We start from the raw sequence: 15364 nt of genomic DNA on the forward strand, positions 1-15364 counted from the left end.
GAGGGTGTTAAGGTCTCCCCTCAGCCTCCTCTTTCTCAAACTATAGAGTCCCAAACAAACTACACAGGCTTGTTCATAACAGCAGCACAGGGAAAGGTAAGGAACTGAATGCAACCTGCGCATTGGCCAAATGGGTCTGCAGAAAGCACTTGAGCAACACAGCTGCTGCTGGTCCTGCCAAGCTGTAGAGCTTTGCTGAACTCCTCCATGTCTCTGCATTGTTATTCTTTTTCTTCCACTTCCACCACAAGTTAGAGTCCGCCAATCTTCTCAGATAGTGTCTCTCATTCCCAGCAATCCTCTTCACTGTCTACTGAGAAAGTAGACACTAATTAACCTCTCTGCCACCTTTTGGCCTGTAGCTAAGCCCATAACTGTAATTATTGCATCCCTGTTGTGGGAGAATTTCTCCCGCGGCGGGGCATGAGCTGTAAACATGAGACCTTGTGATGGGAGATGTCCTTGGAGCCCCCAGCCGGCCCCAAGGAAGCTAGGCTGTTAGGCTGAGCAACCCATGCACACCTGATAGAGGATGGAATCTGCCAGCCCCTGGGGTGTACACAGCTCCAGGGGGCTGACCCTGCCAGCCCCCTGGGGTGGAACCACGGGCTGTTTTGATAAGGGTAACCTATCTGCACCCTGCACGTGGCTTGGGGCCAATTTGTACTGTCCACTTGTGCCAGCCCCAGGCTGGCTGGGTACACCTGCTCTGAGCGCTATACAAGACACTGCACTACCCTAATAAAATGGCACTGATGCACAGAAGCTGTAGAGTCGACTCGGCAGTGCCCCGATCCGCCTCCCGCCAGCCTCCGGACCCCAGCACCCTGTGTCTGCCTCCTGAATTCAGAGCCTTTTTCTGAAGTTTATGGGATGACATGGCTGAGGATAATGCTAACAGCAAAAGTCTTTCTTTAGAGATGGAAACAAAGGAAAAAGTGGGAATGCCACCATCTGCAGAGTAGTTGTCATCTGTGCTCTTCTGCGACTAAAGACTTCAAAGAAAGATTAATCACCTACACGTGGATTAGGCACTTAAAAACCTTTGGGGATACTGTCCAGAAAAAACTTGAGGTGCTCACACAGGACACTAAATTACTTGGCAAAGAAAAACATCGTTGTGGAGGGCCTGTAGGCTTAAAAATAGGCTTATTTATGCCTTGCTCTGCCTGGACATGTCTCTCTGCTCACACCAGGGGTAAACATATTAAACGAGCACAAAGGGGCACAACAGACCTGGTGCCATAAAGTCAGCTGCCCAGGACACCTGATTGTGTAAGCCCCCACATGCCCAGCTCCTGCCTGCCTAGTGCTAGGCCCATGTGATTCCCATATTTGGAAAGTCCAGGCAAGTGGCTTGCACCTATTATGGTAAGGTTTGGCTGACTGCCAACCTGATTGGGCATTCCAGTGGCCATAATTCTCGGCCCACATTTAATAAATAGGGGTGCACAGGTAAACACATGCTTGCTCCCCCACATTGCTTGCCTGCCTGTGTACATACTTGCAGAGCTCACTTACGCCTGCTTTCATAGGATTACCTGGTGTGTGCCACTGCCACAAGTTGCCAGGAGCAGACTCACTTGTCTGCACACGCTCGGCCTGAGTAGCCAGCGTTACATTGTGCTGAGACAGCATGGCATGCTGCCTCTGCACCTGAGATCCTGCCTACGTACCGCTGGGGAGAGCAGCCAGAAGAAATCAGCAGCATAAGGTCAGAGACTGCCATTTCCCCTGAAACCGGAGGATTCCAGTCTCAAAGTCCACAGGCAGAGACTCTGAAGAATTGGACACTATGCATAGGCTATGACGTAGCCCTGGAGGGTGATTATTGATTAATCAGAACTGTGAGCAAATGCTGTAATGCCTCTGTAATTTCTATTACCTCTGCCATAATGCAGAAAACAGCTTTCAGCCCACTCTTGCTGGGCAAGTAGTATATGACCCCAAGTGGCACTAAGCTGTGGGGAAAACTCTCTCTGTTAATAGTTTGAATGTTTGCTAGTTGTTATAATAGTCCATGTTTGATATATTCCCATAATGTCTTCATAACCGTGTAGAACAAATATTAAAGTTCAGTGGGGGTTAGTGAGAGTTGAAATTATTGAAGTTAATAAATATATATATTTTTATAAATATCCTCTCACATCAATTAATTTCTCCCCTCCGCCACAATTGGCATAGGTGGCAGAATGCCCCTCCACGACAAACATATATAAAGTCATTCCCTTGATTTCAAAGATACAACTCACATCTCTAAACATTAAGTACTTGGGCACTCTATTCCACCTACTGGCAGAGGCATTTAAAAGCTCTCATAGCAAGTCCTACTGCAGCAACAGAAGGATTAAAAAAATCACCTCAGTTAGAAGCATTATTTGCTTTGAGAACACATAAAGCTTTCCCACTTCACAAACCCAGTAATGGGAGGATCAGATAGTTGAGGTTTCTTTCTGTTGGTCACAACTGGCAGACTCTTCAACATAGTAGTCTTAAGAAGACACTAGAGGGTGGGAGAGTGGGGAACAAAATAAACCAAAACCAAATCGAAGGAGGGAAGGAGGGAAGGAGGGAAGGAGGGAAGGAGGGAAGGAGGGAAGGAGGGAAGGAGGGAAGGAGGGAAGGAGGGAAGGAGGGAAGGAGGGAGAAAACAAAGCACAATAAAGTCCAAAAAGCAACAGGCTTGCCAGGAAAATGAAAATGTGTGAGACAATGTGCTAATGAATATCAGCACATATAGGCAGGCATTGGTGATCTCAGTGAGGCAGATTTGCAATTAAAATGCCATTTACAACAGAGATAACTGCTAATCATGCAAACCCCATTTTTTATGCAGGAGTCATATCAATGTGTGTGTAAGATCCTCCTATTCCTCTCCAATGCCATGATAAATACACATCAGAATTGAAATGTGAGGGTGTTTCCACCAGAAATCTAAATGGTTGCTTTGTTGAGGGTATCATCTGTCACTGGTGCATAACAATTTCATTTGGATATGGCACTTGGGGATATGTTTTAGGGTGCACCTTGTAGAGTAGAGTTATTGGTTGGATTTGTTGATCCTGAGGGTCTTTTCCATTTCTGTGATTCTGTAATAAACCATTTCTTTTTAAGAGAAAGCATGGAACCACAGTTTCATGACGCTAGTTTTCATGACATCTATTTATCATTTCCTATTTCATTCCCCTGTTGATTAGCTCTTCAAATTACTGAAACATGGAGACTGCTATAGAAATGCTCTGGAAGGTTCCTTCTAATAGCTAGCAATGCTTTCTGCTGATGAGGTATCATCCTCACCTCGACCCTGGGAACCTGTTACAGCTCTCTTCAATCTGTCCTTCTCCCTTCTCTCCTACAAGTTTAAACAATTTTTCCTCCCAGTTCTAATTTTCCCAATCCCAAATTTCAGTTCCTGATCTTACCAACAGCAACTATTTCTCTTTGAAGCCACTGGTACCTTTTGAGATACCTCTAGATCCAACAATGCTTTCCTTGGATTTTAGGCTTCATAGATCTCTTTCTTCCAGCCCTTTGCTATGCTTTGCAGTTGACAGTCCAGGTTTGGGATCTGGGCCTTTTTTTGAACATGTGGTGTTAAAATGAAGCACAGCACCCAGGTGAGACCATAGCTGAGCTAAACCTTATCTCTTCATGCATGACACTTAGATAATGCAGCAAACATTTGCTGCCAGCTAAATGCTAGGACATTGTCTATTCACACTCTCTCTGTAGCCTAACCCCACGTGCTGCTTCTCAGCAGAAATGCCACCTAGTCAGTAACTCCCCCCAGGTGTTTCCATATTCCGTGGAGGACTCTACATTTGCTTTTTCTGGGACCATTCTGTTTAACATAAATATGTGTGATACTTCTGAATTCTAAAACAAATCCTTACAGTGCCACTTTCATTAATATTACCTCTACATTTATAGTAGAATTATAGAATGGTTTGGGTTGGAAGGGACCTCCAGAGGTCATCCAGTCCAACCTCCTTGCAGTCAGCAGGGACATCCTCCACTAGAGTAGCTAGTTCACAGCCCTGTAGAGCCTGACTTCAAATATCTCCAGGGATGGGGCCTCAACTACTCCGCTGGGCAACACATTCCAGTGTTCCAGCACCCTCTTGTTCCTAACATCCAATCTAAATCTGCTCTTATTTTAAACCATTGTCCCTTGTCCTATCACTGCAGGCCTTTGCAAACAGTCCCTCTGCAGCCCTCTTGTAAGCTCTTTTCAGGTACTGGAAGGCCACTTTTAGGTCTGCCCGAGCCTTCTCTTCTCCAGGCTGAAGTCTTCTCTGTCATCACCCATTTGCTTCCTTTCCTGTTCCAGTGCTATAAAACAGCTGCACCCAGAAGAGAGAAACTCACCATCTGGCTTCTAAACAAAGGAGAAGATAAGCAAGAGGGATTTTCCTTCAATAAGGTATTTTATGCATGCAGGGTCTCATTTTGTTTCTTTTTCTGACCTTTTGCAATTAGCAAATGAAAATGTACCTCTCTGGGAACAGAATGGGCAGCTTTTACATGGAGGCACTGTCAAGAGGAATTCTCGTGTACCATTTTCATGGGTGTCAGCAACAGGTTGAATATTGTACAAAGGAAGCTTTTATCAAGATGCATAATTGCCTCAGTTCCATCCTTTTATTCTCATGGCTTAAGTCAATTAGATTCAAAGACGTCTTCAGGACTGAGTGCAGGAAAGACTATTAGCTGGCTCTAAGACACAGGGAGAGCGGAAAGCAAATTTAAACCCACTCAAATTTTGTGGGATCCTGATAAACAACCACAATATTTAACTGACATTTCAAAGCTCAGAGGCAGAACCATTGCATTATTAGCCTTCAGTCTCATGCCTTCATCTTGCTTTAATACAGGCAATGGATGCAGTAAATATCATAGAATGTCAGGGACCTTGAAAGATCATCTGGTCCAGCCCTCCTAACAGAGCAGGATCACCTAGAACAGATGACACAGGAATGCTTCCAGATGGTTCTTGAATATCTCCAGAGAGGGAGACTCCACAACCTCCCTGGGCAGCCTGCTCCAGTGCTCTGTCACCCTCACATGGGAAAAAATTCTTCCTCAGGTTCACATGGAAACTCCTATGCCTTAGCTTCCACCTATTGCCCCTTGGCCTGTCACTGGGCATTACCAAGAAGGGGATGCCTCCATCCTCCTGGCACTCATCCCTTACATATTTATGACCATGAATGAGGTCACCCCTTAGTCTCCTCCTCTCCGAGTCAAAAAGCCCCAGCTCCCTCAGGCTCTCCTTGTAAGGAAGATGTTCAACTTCCTTAATCATTTTTGTGGCTCTGTACTGTACTCTCTCAAGCACCTCCCTGTCCTTCTTAACCTGGGGGGCCCAGAACTGGACACAACACTCCAGATGAGGCCTCACCAGGGCAGAGCAGTGGGGAAGAAGAACTCCTCCTCGACCTACTAACCACACAAAAAAACCCCAACCCAACCCTTGTGAAACATTGCAGAAATCAAAAAAGTGAATTAATTTATTGGAGGGATGTGTGTGGAAATTTTCACTGAAGTTCATACTGAGCTGCAAAGTGTAATGGCTGCTCCTAAATACAGTCGCCCAAGTTTCAGTTGGACTATTTCCACTGTCATTGTTATACAACTGTTGAGAGACTCCACTATAAAGCTTTCATCAAAATTTCCACGTGGCAAAGAATAAAGACTGATACCACCCTTAACTAACCCCTCACTCATTTCTGTATCCAAAGAAACAAGGCATGCTCTAGCAAAAATGCTGCAGAAGCAGAACCAAGCATCACCTACTCCCTCACTCTGTCTTTGACTTCACAGGTATGTCATAGAAATGTTCATAATTAACCTAATCTCCAAAGCCCTAAACACATACAGGAATGACCTGGTCCTTGTGCAAGAGGATCCACATGATAGGAGGAGAGAATATCAACAAGAGAAGGATGAGCTCTGCCTCATAGCCCAGCTTTGCAGCTTTTGCACACGAAGCTCCTGCTCTCACAGACCTGAGCAGCACCAAAGCAGCCTTAGAGGAAAACTGGAGGTGAGGACTGGCAGGTTGGCTCTTCCCTTCAGCAGAGGGCTCCCCTCTCCTGCTAGACCAGCAGCATCAGTCCACACTGTGCCCCTGCCACAGACTGGTGTGCTTTCCAGCATAGAGGGCTCAGGTAACCCAAGAGAGATAATCCTGACATATTTCAGACAAAAATAAAAGGAACTGTGGCAGTCATTGTAAGCCCTCTCAGCCAACCAGGGAGATTTCTGTCCTAATATGTCTCCTGCCAGTACTCCTGTATTACATGAAGCAAAGTTACAGGAGGAAATTTCCAAAGTGAAAAGAGAACCAGGCACAATATTTTACAAGTGAAAACTGCATTTCCTGCTGAAAACAGACTGAGAACTTGAGCTCTGAGTTTTGCAAAAGGCAAGGCATCTCTGAAGCAAGATTAAAGTCTTGACTCTCCCATCCCAAGGTTGTAAGCCTGAAGGGAAATACTGGTGGCTCAGATATCACTCTGCAATAATTACTACCACCAATTTAGTTTTCCAAAGGCAATAATTCTGGTTTTAAAACAACAGAGCAAATTACCTCCATGTCCCTGGTATGAAAACTTTGCCCTATCCAACATGCCTCATCATAAATTATCTGGTAAGGATAAATCTTTTAGGAGCCATGAATGGCTTGCAGGACCAATTCACTAAATTTGCCGTACCACACTTGAGAGATAATTGAGATGTCAAGGCTCATCACTATCAACCTCCTTGAAGTAAGAACAAGAAGAAAGGGGAAGAGCAATGAATAATACCACTCTGTGAAGCTCGTTAACTTACAGCTCAGAAACAGATAGGTACCAGACACCAACCTGAATGTCCCTGAATTTCATGCACTGTAAGCAGTATCAATTCTGTAAAAAGCTTCTGCCTATAAAAATTGATTATTCATTGACAGAACAATAGTCTTTTTTTTTGCTACTTTAACTTCCAGCTTTACTCTCTTTTTCCAAATCTAACTTAACATATGGGAGGTAAAATCATGAGTCTGAACTACTTTGAAGAAAAAAATCTCTTCCCAACCATGCAAAGTGTCAGATCTCTCAAAAGCTCCAAGTCTCAGAGAAGGTATTTGCCAATTTTCAGTGCAACGAATTTCTTCTCTCTGTAATTCTCAGTTCCTGGTTCATGGGAACACAAAGTGAAGAAGAGCTGTGGGAACGGAGTGAAGAAGGATAATAACAGGCAGATGCTGACCTTGGTTCTCCCCAGCTGCTGGCTACCTTATCTCAGAAGGCATAGATAACAGACACCTCATTAATGAGGAGAACAAGGCATGGTTTATGCTGATGGAGTGGGTTGTCCTTGACTAATTATGCTAATGTGTAGGCGTGTGCCTTGTGGCCCTGAGGGATATATTGAGAGCCGAAATGATCACTAAAGGTCTCTGGCATAATTCACATTGAATCATCTGGAGTCCATGTGGCTTTGCCTTTGATCACACTGATCTGTGGGGCCTTGACCACGTTTCCTGTGGCAAGCTAAACAGGGGTGTTGCAAAACCAGTGGTTGTGTATTTCCTCCTCACCAATACATGTGCACATACATCCCACGTCACTTTCTCAGCAAAGGGCCTGGACTGCAGTTATGCTTCCTTCACTTGAAAACTCATACTGAATGCAATCCCCTATCTTGTTCTCCATCTCATCCTTCCTCCCTTTCTCTTTTCCCATTTGCCTCCCCCTTCCATTTCTCCTTGTGATCCTCCTCTCACAAAGTATCATCTCATTCTCTCCATCTGCTTCTCCAACCATCTGCTCGCTCCTACCCTTCCATCTTGCCAGATAACTCCACAGTCTCTCTTGTATAGCTCCATCATGAGTCTGTAGCATCACTAAAACTCCTTTTCCCTTTCCTCTTCTGAAAAACATCAAGTACAGCAAGGTTTCCACTCCAGGCCTTGATGTAAGGGAGGGTGCAAAATAAATCTTCATGAGCTTAATAATCCTCTGCCTTGACATCTGAAAAACTCTTTTCTAAGCTTCATATTCCACGCTGCTCCTTTTCATGCTTTCCAAAATGCCACAGCCAAACCAATCTCCTTTCCTTGATCAGATGTTCTGGCCATTTCATCCCACTCCTTACACCAGCTTGTGCTAGTTTGGCCCTAGCTAGAACGTTTTGGTGAGAAGAACCAGATTACAGGCTGTGAAAAGAAAACAGAATGATGTCTACCTCACTCAGGCTTGCTGAGAGATACAAGAAGAAGAATGCAAACATAGATAACTCACTTCTGCTGGGGAGCTCCAAGCTGCATTTCTCTCTCTAGCCTCTCTGCCGTCCCTCTGATTAATCCACTTTGCTTCCTAACCGCCTGGCTGAACCTCCATTCTTCTTTGGGACTGGGGTAAGGTTGAGGGGGGTGGGGAGAGAAGGTGGAAGGGCAGTTGGAAGCCCCTCCTGGGGACTCAGGTTTCTGGGAGGGCTGTTGTGTTTCTGAATTACCTTTTAGCTTGTGTATTTCTGTATATAACTGTATATACTGTAAATATCTGCTTGTATCTTGTGCTAAGCTGTAAATATAAGCTTCATTCAATTTCCAGAGCTGGCTGAGTCTAGTCTGGGTGATTTCCAAAGTGGGGGGGGACACACACATCGAAACCATCACACAGCTTCTGAGCCATCTATGTCCCACAGCATTTCCAGATTCTCCACCTTCAAGTCCATCGCTTTTCTCGCCTGGCACCTGGCACCATCCTCTGCCAGTTGTGCTTGGTTTGCTTTGATCTCATCCCACAAGCACTTCTGTGCCTTCTATTCAGTCACTCTGTGCCTGCATTCAGCTCTTGAAGCCAGTTACTGCTCCATTTCCCTCTTTTTTTTTTCTACTCTGTCAAAAACTGCCTTTTCCACACACAAAATTCCACACACATCCTTCCATTCCTGATAGAAAGGAAAAACACTGCATATAAATAACATCAAACATCCATTTCCAAGTCTGTGCCTTTGTCTTTTCTGAAACACCTGTACCCACATTATATATTCCTTTATGCCTAACCATTTTCCACTCATTCCCTTAGTTTATTCCTTTTTTGCTCTCTTTTTCAGTGCACATAGCAGGTTACTACCAGATCTCGTTCCGCCTGAGAACAGCCTCATTCATTCCGGATGATAAACAAATAACACAGCAATTAAAATTCAGGAAGGCAGTATCAGAGACATGCTGCTAACTTTTCCCCTACCTTCCCCTCTCTCATCATCTACTGATGTTTGAAAAACTTCAGCTAGTTCTAATAAACAACAGAAAATTGTCCCAGTTTCCTAAGAAAGCAAAGCTTGTGCGATCATAACCTGCTAAGCTGTTCCATACTAACCACCTTTGCATGAGAAAGTCAATACCAAACAAATAATACAGAGGCAGTAAGGACCCAGAGGTTATCAGTGGTGAAGCAAAGAGAAGCTCAAATTAGCATCTTCATTAATTGTGGGATTCAGCAGCCAGCTGGCCCGACCAGCAGAATAGTTTGGATCACACATCAGTATATGCTTGTTTTGAGAGCAGCCAAAGTACCACTGGCATGTGCCCAACACACAGCAAAAGGAGGGAGCTGGAAACAGAGGGGAGTATAGTGGAAGGACTAACTATAAAAGCCAGCTTCCCATAGTTTGCCTGCTTACAGATCAAGAGCTTAGTTTTGAATTACTTTACCTAACATCAATGGTTATTGCCTGTGTAATCTTTTCCAGATCCTTTTTCAGGATCAGAAGACTGTTAAGAACTCTGATGCATTAATATCTGTAACACAGATGAAGCATTTTTCCCTTTGTTTCCCCAAACCAGAGAAGGAACAATATACTCTCTACCTTTTCTGAATTATACTGGGATTTGCAGTCACCAGCTGGGTTTTCAATCCAACATCCTTGCTGTATTCCCTGGAGAGAGGAGGAAGGTTGCACCTGCATGTAGGAAAAGAGTCAAGATTTTAAATTACATTCAGGACTGATGGGTTTCAACCTCAATCCCTTCTTATCTGCAACTCTGGGCTGTTGTGGGTTTTTTTTAAATAAAAAGCAAGCTGTCAGAAAATGTAAAAGTGCTGCACCAATACTACAGCAAACTGCAGATGTTCTCTACCACACTACACCTATGAGCACAGTAGGATATTTTTGTACTAGATTGTGAGGAAGTGTTGAAATAAAACATTTTGCAGAGATGATCTTATATACCGAGTAAGCAAAAGCAGACACAGGCTTGGCATTTCTGGCAGGCTGAAAGGCTGTGGAAGAGGCCATTATCACATACAGCAAACACCTTTTTACCCCCAGATTCTTGTAAAGTTCTGTTTTTCAGTCTGTCATGTCTTGCTTACCAGTATCAGGCTTCAGACTGTTACCACTCTGCAGTACTACAAGCATTAAATATTCTCAGCATACAGAATTTGCCAAGAAAACACAGAGACATTTTTTAAGAGGTTATTATATTTAAATTTCCATTTGTTCAGTCACTTTCTCGTTAGTACTTTATCACCCTGCCCACCAGAACAAGGCTATGAGCAGAAGGGAGCTGTGCCTCTAAGGTGTTACAGCTTTGGTCAGTGCCTGGATAGTCACTAGGGTGCACACAGTACAGTCTGCAAGTTTTCTTAATGCAACTTCACACGTTCCCCCAAGTAGAAAAACAAACTAATAGTCCAGAAAACAGCCATGAGGATGATCACAGGGCTGGGAAATGGCTAGGCATAAAGGAATATATAATGTGGGTACTGGGAGGTGAAGGATTGTGAAAGAAAGCAAAGTAGGGAAATAGAAGGAATAATAGAAAGCCAGGTCTTTTGGAAAAGACAAAGGCACAGACTTGGAAATGGATGTTTGGTGGGATTTCTATGCAGTGTTTTTCCATATTTCTCCTATGAAGACAGACTGAGAGAGTTGGGGTTGTTCAGTTTGGAGAAGGCTCTGAGGAGAGCTTACTGCAGCCTTCAAGTATCTGAAGGGGGCCTACAGGAAAGCTGCTGATGGTCTTTATAGGTTGTCAGGTAGCGACAGGACATGGGGAAATGGAGCAAAACTAGAAATGGGCAGATTCAGATTGGATCTTAGGAAGAAGTTCTTCACCATGAAGGTGGTGAGACACTGGAACAGGTTGCCCAGAGAGCTGGTAGAAGACTCATCCCTGAAAGTTTTTAAGGTCAGGCTGAATGGGGCTCTGAGCAACCTGATCTAGTGTGAGGTGTCCTTGCCCATGGCATTGGGGCTGGAACTGGATGATTCTGACAATTCTATGATTCTATATCTGCACATAAATATCAGCTCTTAAACCCATATCTTTTAATTCTCATCCTCAGGAAATGCCAAGGAGGAGGACGTTAGAATCCCACCTACGTCAACATAGATGAATTCAGTCTTGTTCCTCCAGGAAAATAAAACCTCCAGGAACAGTGTCTCTTTTTCATGACTGTATTTGTTAAGCTGTGCACAATGTATTGAGAGCTCAGTCATGAAATACTTTCTAGTTTGGCTCACCAGAATTTAAGAGAAGCTGGAGAAATTAAAAGGAATGCAGAAAAGAGGACTTGAAATGACAGGTTTCATAAAATGCTATCATGAAGAGGAAGAAAAACCACAACAAGAAGTACTAGAAAGATAGGGAAAGTTTAGTTCCCAGACACAGAGAAACACAAAGCCTTAAAAATCATAAAGAGGAAGAGGAAAAAGCAGAAGAGAAAGAAAGAGAAAAGAACGGGGGGGGGGGGGGGGGGAGGGGGGGAAGAGAAAAGAACAGAGGGGGGGGAAGAGAAAAGAACAGAGGGGGGGGAAGAGAAAAGAACAGAGGGGGGGGAAGAGAAAAGAACAGAGGGGGGGGAAGAGAAAAGAACAGAGGGGGGGGAAGAGAAAAGAACAGAGGGGGGGGAAGAGAAAAGAACAGAGGGGGGGGAAAAGAACAGAGGGGGGGAAGAGAAAAGAACAGGGGGGGGAAGAGAAAAGAACAGAGGGGGGGAAGAGAAAAGAACAGAGGGGGGGAAGAGAAAAGAACAGGGGGGGGAAGAGAAAAGAACACGGGGGGGGAAGAGAAAAGAACACGGGGGGGGAAGAGAAAAGAACACGGGGGGGGAAGAGAAAAGAACGGGGGGGGGGAAGAGAAAAGAACACGGGGGGGGAAGAGAAAAGAACGGGGGGGGGAGAGAAAAGAACGGGGGGGGGGGAAGAGAAAAGAACGGGGGGGGGAGAGAAAAGAACGGGGGGGGGGAGAGAAAAGAACGGGGGGGGGGGAAGAGAAAAGAACGGGGGGGGGGAAGAGAAAAGAACGGGGGGGGGAAGAGAAAAGAACGGGGGGGGGGAAGAGAAAAGAACGGGGGGGGGGAAGAGAAAAGAACGGGGGGGGGGAAGGGAAGTAAGGGGAGAAGAAAAAAGAGGAGGGAATAAGAGAAAAGAGGAGGGGAGAGGGGAGGAGAGAAAAGAGGAGGGGAGAAGAGAAAAGAGGAGGGGAGAGGGGAGGAGAGAAAAGAGGAGGGGAGAGGGGAGAAGAGAAAAGAGGAGGGGAGAGGGGAGAAGAGAAAAGAGGAGGGGAGAGGGGAGAAGAGAAAAGAGGAGGGGAGAGGGGAGAAGAGAAAAGAGGAGGGGAGAGGGGAGAAGAGAAAAGAGGAGGGGAGAGGGGAGAAGAGAAAAGAGGAAGGGAGAGGGGAGAAGAGGAGAGGGGGAAAAGAAATTTGTGAGCTGTATAAATACATCTTCAAAATCCAATGCAAAAAACCTCTCTTCTATCAAAATCCAGACAAAAGCATTACTTAAGGTTTGGTACCCAGCACTTCTCTTTTAAAGTAAGTGTCAGCAGGAAGGGAGGGGGCAAAACGTTTTTTTTTTTCCCCCTTGGAAATAAACATTAGAAACGTGAAAACCAGGCAGCTCTCAGGAGAGCCTGTCACAACCATAACTAAGCATGGAGACCATATGCCATGTACCTTTTTCATTGCAGATCCACTGTGCTATGCCTTAGGGGCTGAAAACTGCAGCTCTTTTAATCTTTACGTTAGTACAACTGTGTTTGGAGAAGATGCTCAGCAACGAGACAAAGTTAAACTCATTAATTAACTTCAGCGATTATGATATATCACAGAGGCCAGCTGCAGTCTTACAGCAGAGGAAAACACAGGTAAGGGGAATCAAAGACCATGTGAAGGGAAGAAAAGAACAAGGGCAAGCCCTGGCATGACGTCTCACACTACAGAAATACTTCAAAGACATCACACACATTTCTTCTGCAAAAAGAAGAGACATGTTATGTAAGCTACCATTGTGCTCTTTCTCTCTCAACTCTCAGATTATGGAAATCAGATTTAGAAAAGATCAACTAAATCCTGTCTTCCACCTGCTATCAAAATAGTTCTTAAAATAGTTGTGTTTTTTTTCCCAGTGGTATATTAGTTACTAACCCAAAAAAAACCCCAGAATCGTTTTTCATCAGTATGACTGCACCTTACTAATAAAATGCAGGCTGCAGGCAGCCACCAAGATTTCTGTGGGATTCTCCCTGTCCCTTATTTCCAATTCAAAATAAGCTCTGCACAGAACTTGCTTTACCCTCCCTGGAGAGAAAAGGATTTTTCTGATCAAGTCACAACAAATGTCCTTTGGTTTGAAAAGGAAAAAACCATCACCAAAAAGCCACCAATCAAACCAGTTCTGTTGTTTCTGTAACTGATTGCTCTTGCAGCATTTCAATTTCCCCTCGTATCCAAATCATATTCCATTATACACCCTGCAGCGTCATGTGTTTAGCCTGTAGAACACCTAAGGAGCGTTGCAGCAACGGCAATCAGCACACTGCCTTTCAGCCCCTCTGCCTTATATCCCCTCTTCTGTGAACGCTCTAAGTGTATGTTTGCTTTTGCCTTTGGTTTCTTGTATTTCTTTGCTTTAATGTTGAAGGCATTTTGGTCTTTGAGATGCAAACTAGAAATCACAGTTTGGTTCGCAGCAAATTTCTATGGATTTATAACAAGGCATCACAACCTAATAAGAAGACTTGCTAAAATGGGTGTTCATTATGCATCCATCTCAAAAGCCAAAGAAACTCCATTTTGGCAGCATTCCTCCAGTTTCTCCCCCACGGTATTTTTTGTTCCTGTTTAACAGAGAGGAACTAATTTCTGTCTTTCTTTCTTAAAGAATGCAGTCCTAGAAAGTGCCAAACATAATCACAAAAGCAGTAACTGCTTCAATATCCCTCCTGACAGGTTCTTACAGCTTCATGAAGACTGGAGGAAAATGACATGTGAGGAATCCCAAAAGCTCTGCACCAGAGAAAGACCTTTGGCCTTTTCTCAGACATCAGTCTTGAGGGAATAAAACACAGGAACATTTTACCTTGCTCTGTCTTAGATTCACAGAATGGGTTGGGAGGGACCTTGAAGATCATCCAGCTCAACTCCCTGCCATGGGCAGGGACATCTTCCACTAGACCAGGTAACTAAAGATCTCATTCAACCTGACCTTGAACACCTCCAGGGAGGAGGCATCCACAATCTCCCTGGGCAACCTCTTCCAGTGTTTCACCACCCTGATTGGAAAGAATTTCTTCCTTACCTCCAGTCTCAATCTGCCCTCCTCAAAATCCATTCCCTCTTGTCCTAAAATTTACTCTCAAAGATGACACAGATGAACCTGTTGATGCAGCAAGGTGCTCAGTTGTGTCAGAGCCTAAGTGACCAGGAGCAAACCTGATTCTTAAGTCTTGCCCCATAAGTCAGTACCTTCCCATCTGGAGTTCAGTGTGTTGCATAGGATGACATTAAGTGTTGCAGGGGACAGAGCACGTTGCAAGATGGGACCTTGCCTAGGATTGCATAATGAAAGAGAAATGCAGCTCTGTGACACTGCACAATCTGTCATGACCATAATCCACTCATCTGCAGACTGCTCCCACACTACACACCCATTTGCAGAACCCAGCTGAAAGTCTCTTTTTTGCCTCTCCTCACAACCTCATCCAAATCACTGTCCAAAGCACGCCGCAAAGGTGGGAGGGGAAACAGGCAAATTATAATTGATTAATCACAAGTGAATAGGTCTGAAAAGCCCAAGACTTAGCAGGGAGAAGGGGAGACAAAGTGTCATTGAGGTTTCTGTCTTACCGCATGACAAAATCTGCTTGATCTATTTGTTTGCCGCAGCCGCTCGCTTTCAGGATCCCACCGTTTCCCACTACGGAGCATTTCTTCAGTGGCAGCTGGAAGGGAGTAGCCTAGCAACACAAAACAAGGACCAGTTTTACAGAAGAGGACACACACATCTTTGTAGCAGCTGCTCCTGGCGAGCCCGGGGAGCTGGCAGGGCTCGAAGTGGTGAAAGAAAAGGGAGAATTAGGAGCTAT

General features: G+C 44.7%; 1 protein-coding gene and 1 long non-coding RNA gene across 2 annotated transcripts in view; one reads left to right on the forward strand and one right to left on the reverse strand.

Moving 5' to 3' along the window:
• ST8SIA1 (ST8 alpha-N-acetyl-neuraminide alpha-2,8-sialyltransferase 1) overlaps window positions 1-15364 on the reverse strand; it is a 146931-nt gene that overhangs the window by 40029 nt on the left and 91538 nt on the right. Inside the window, exons 3-4 of the mRNA XM_064155939.1 lie at window positions 15126-15235; window positions 9859-9951 (exon numbers count right to left, since the gene is read on the reverse strand). Coding sequence (XP_064012009.1) covers window positions 9859-9951; window positions 15126-15235 — 203 coding nt within the window. The remainder of the gene's footprint in view (window positions 1-9858; window positions 9952-15125; window positions 15236-15364) is intronic.
• Window positions 12726-14341, forward strand: LOC135182126 (uncharacterized). Its single transcript, XR_010305053.1, has 3 exons — window positions 12726-12812; window positions 12968-13274; window positions 14229-14341. It is a non-coding gene; the product is annotated as an uncharacterized LOC135182126 (long non-coding RNA).

Source organism: Pogoniulus pusillus, chromosome 15 (genome assembly GCF_015220805.1).
Source record: "Pogoniulus pusillus isolate bPogPus1 chromosome 15, bPogPus1.pri, whole genome shotgun sequence".
Classification (NCBI taxonomy): domain Eukaryota; kingdom Metazoa; phylum Chordata; class Aves; order Piciformes; family Lybiidae; genus Pogoniulus; species Pogoniulus pusillus.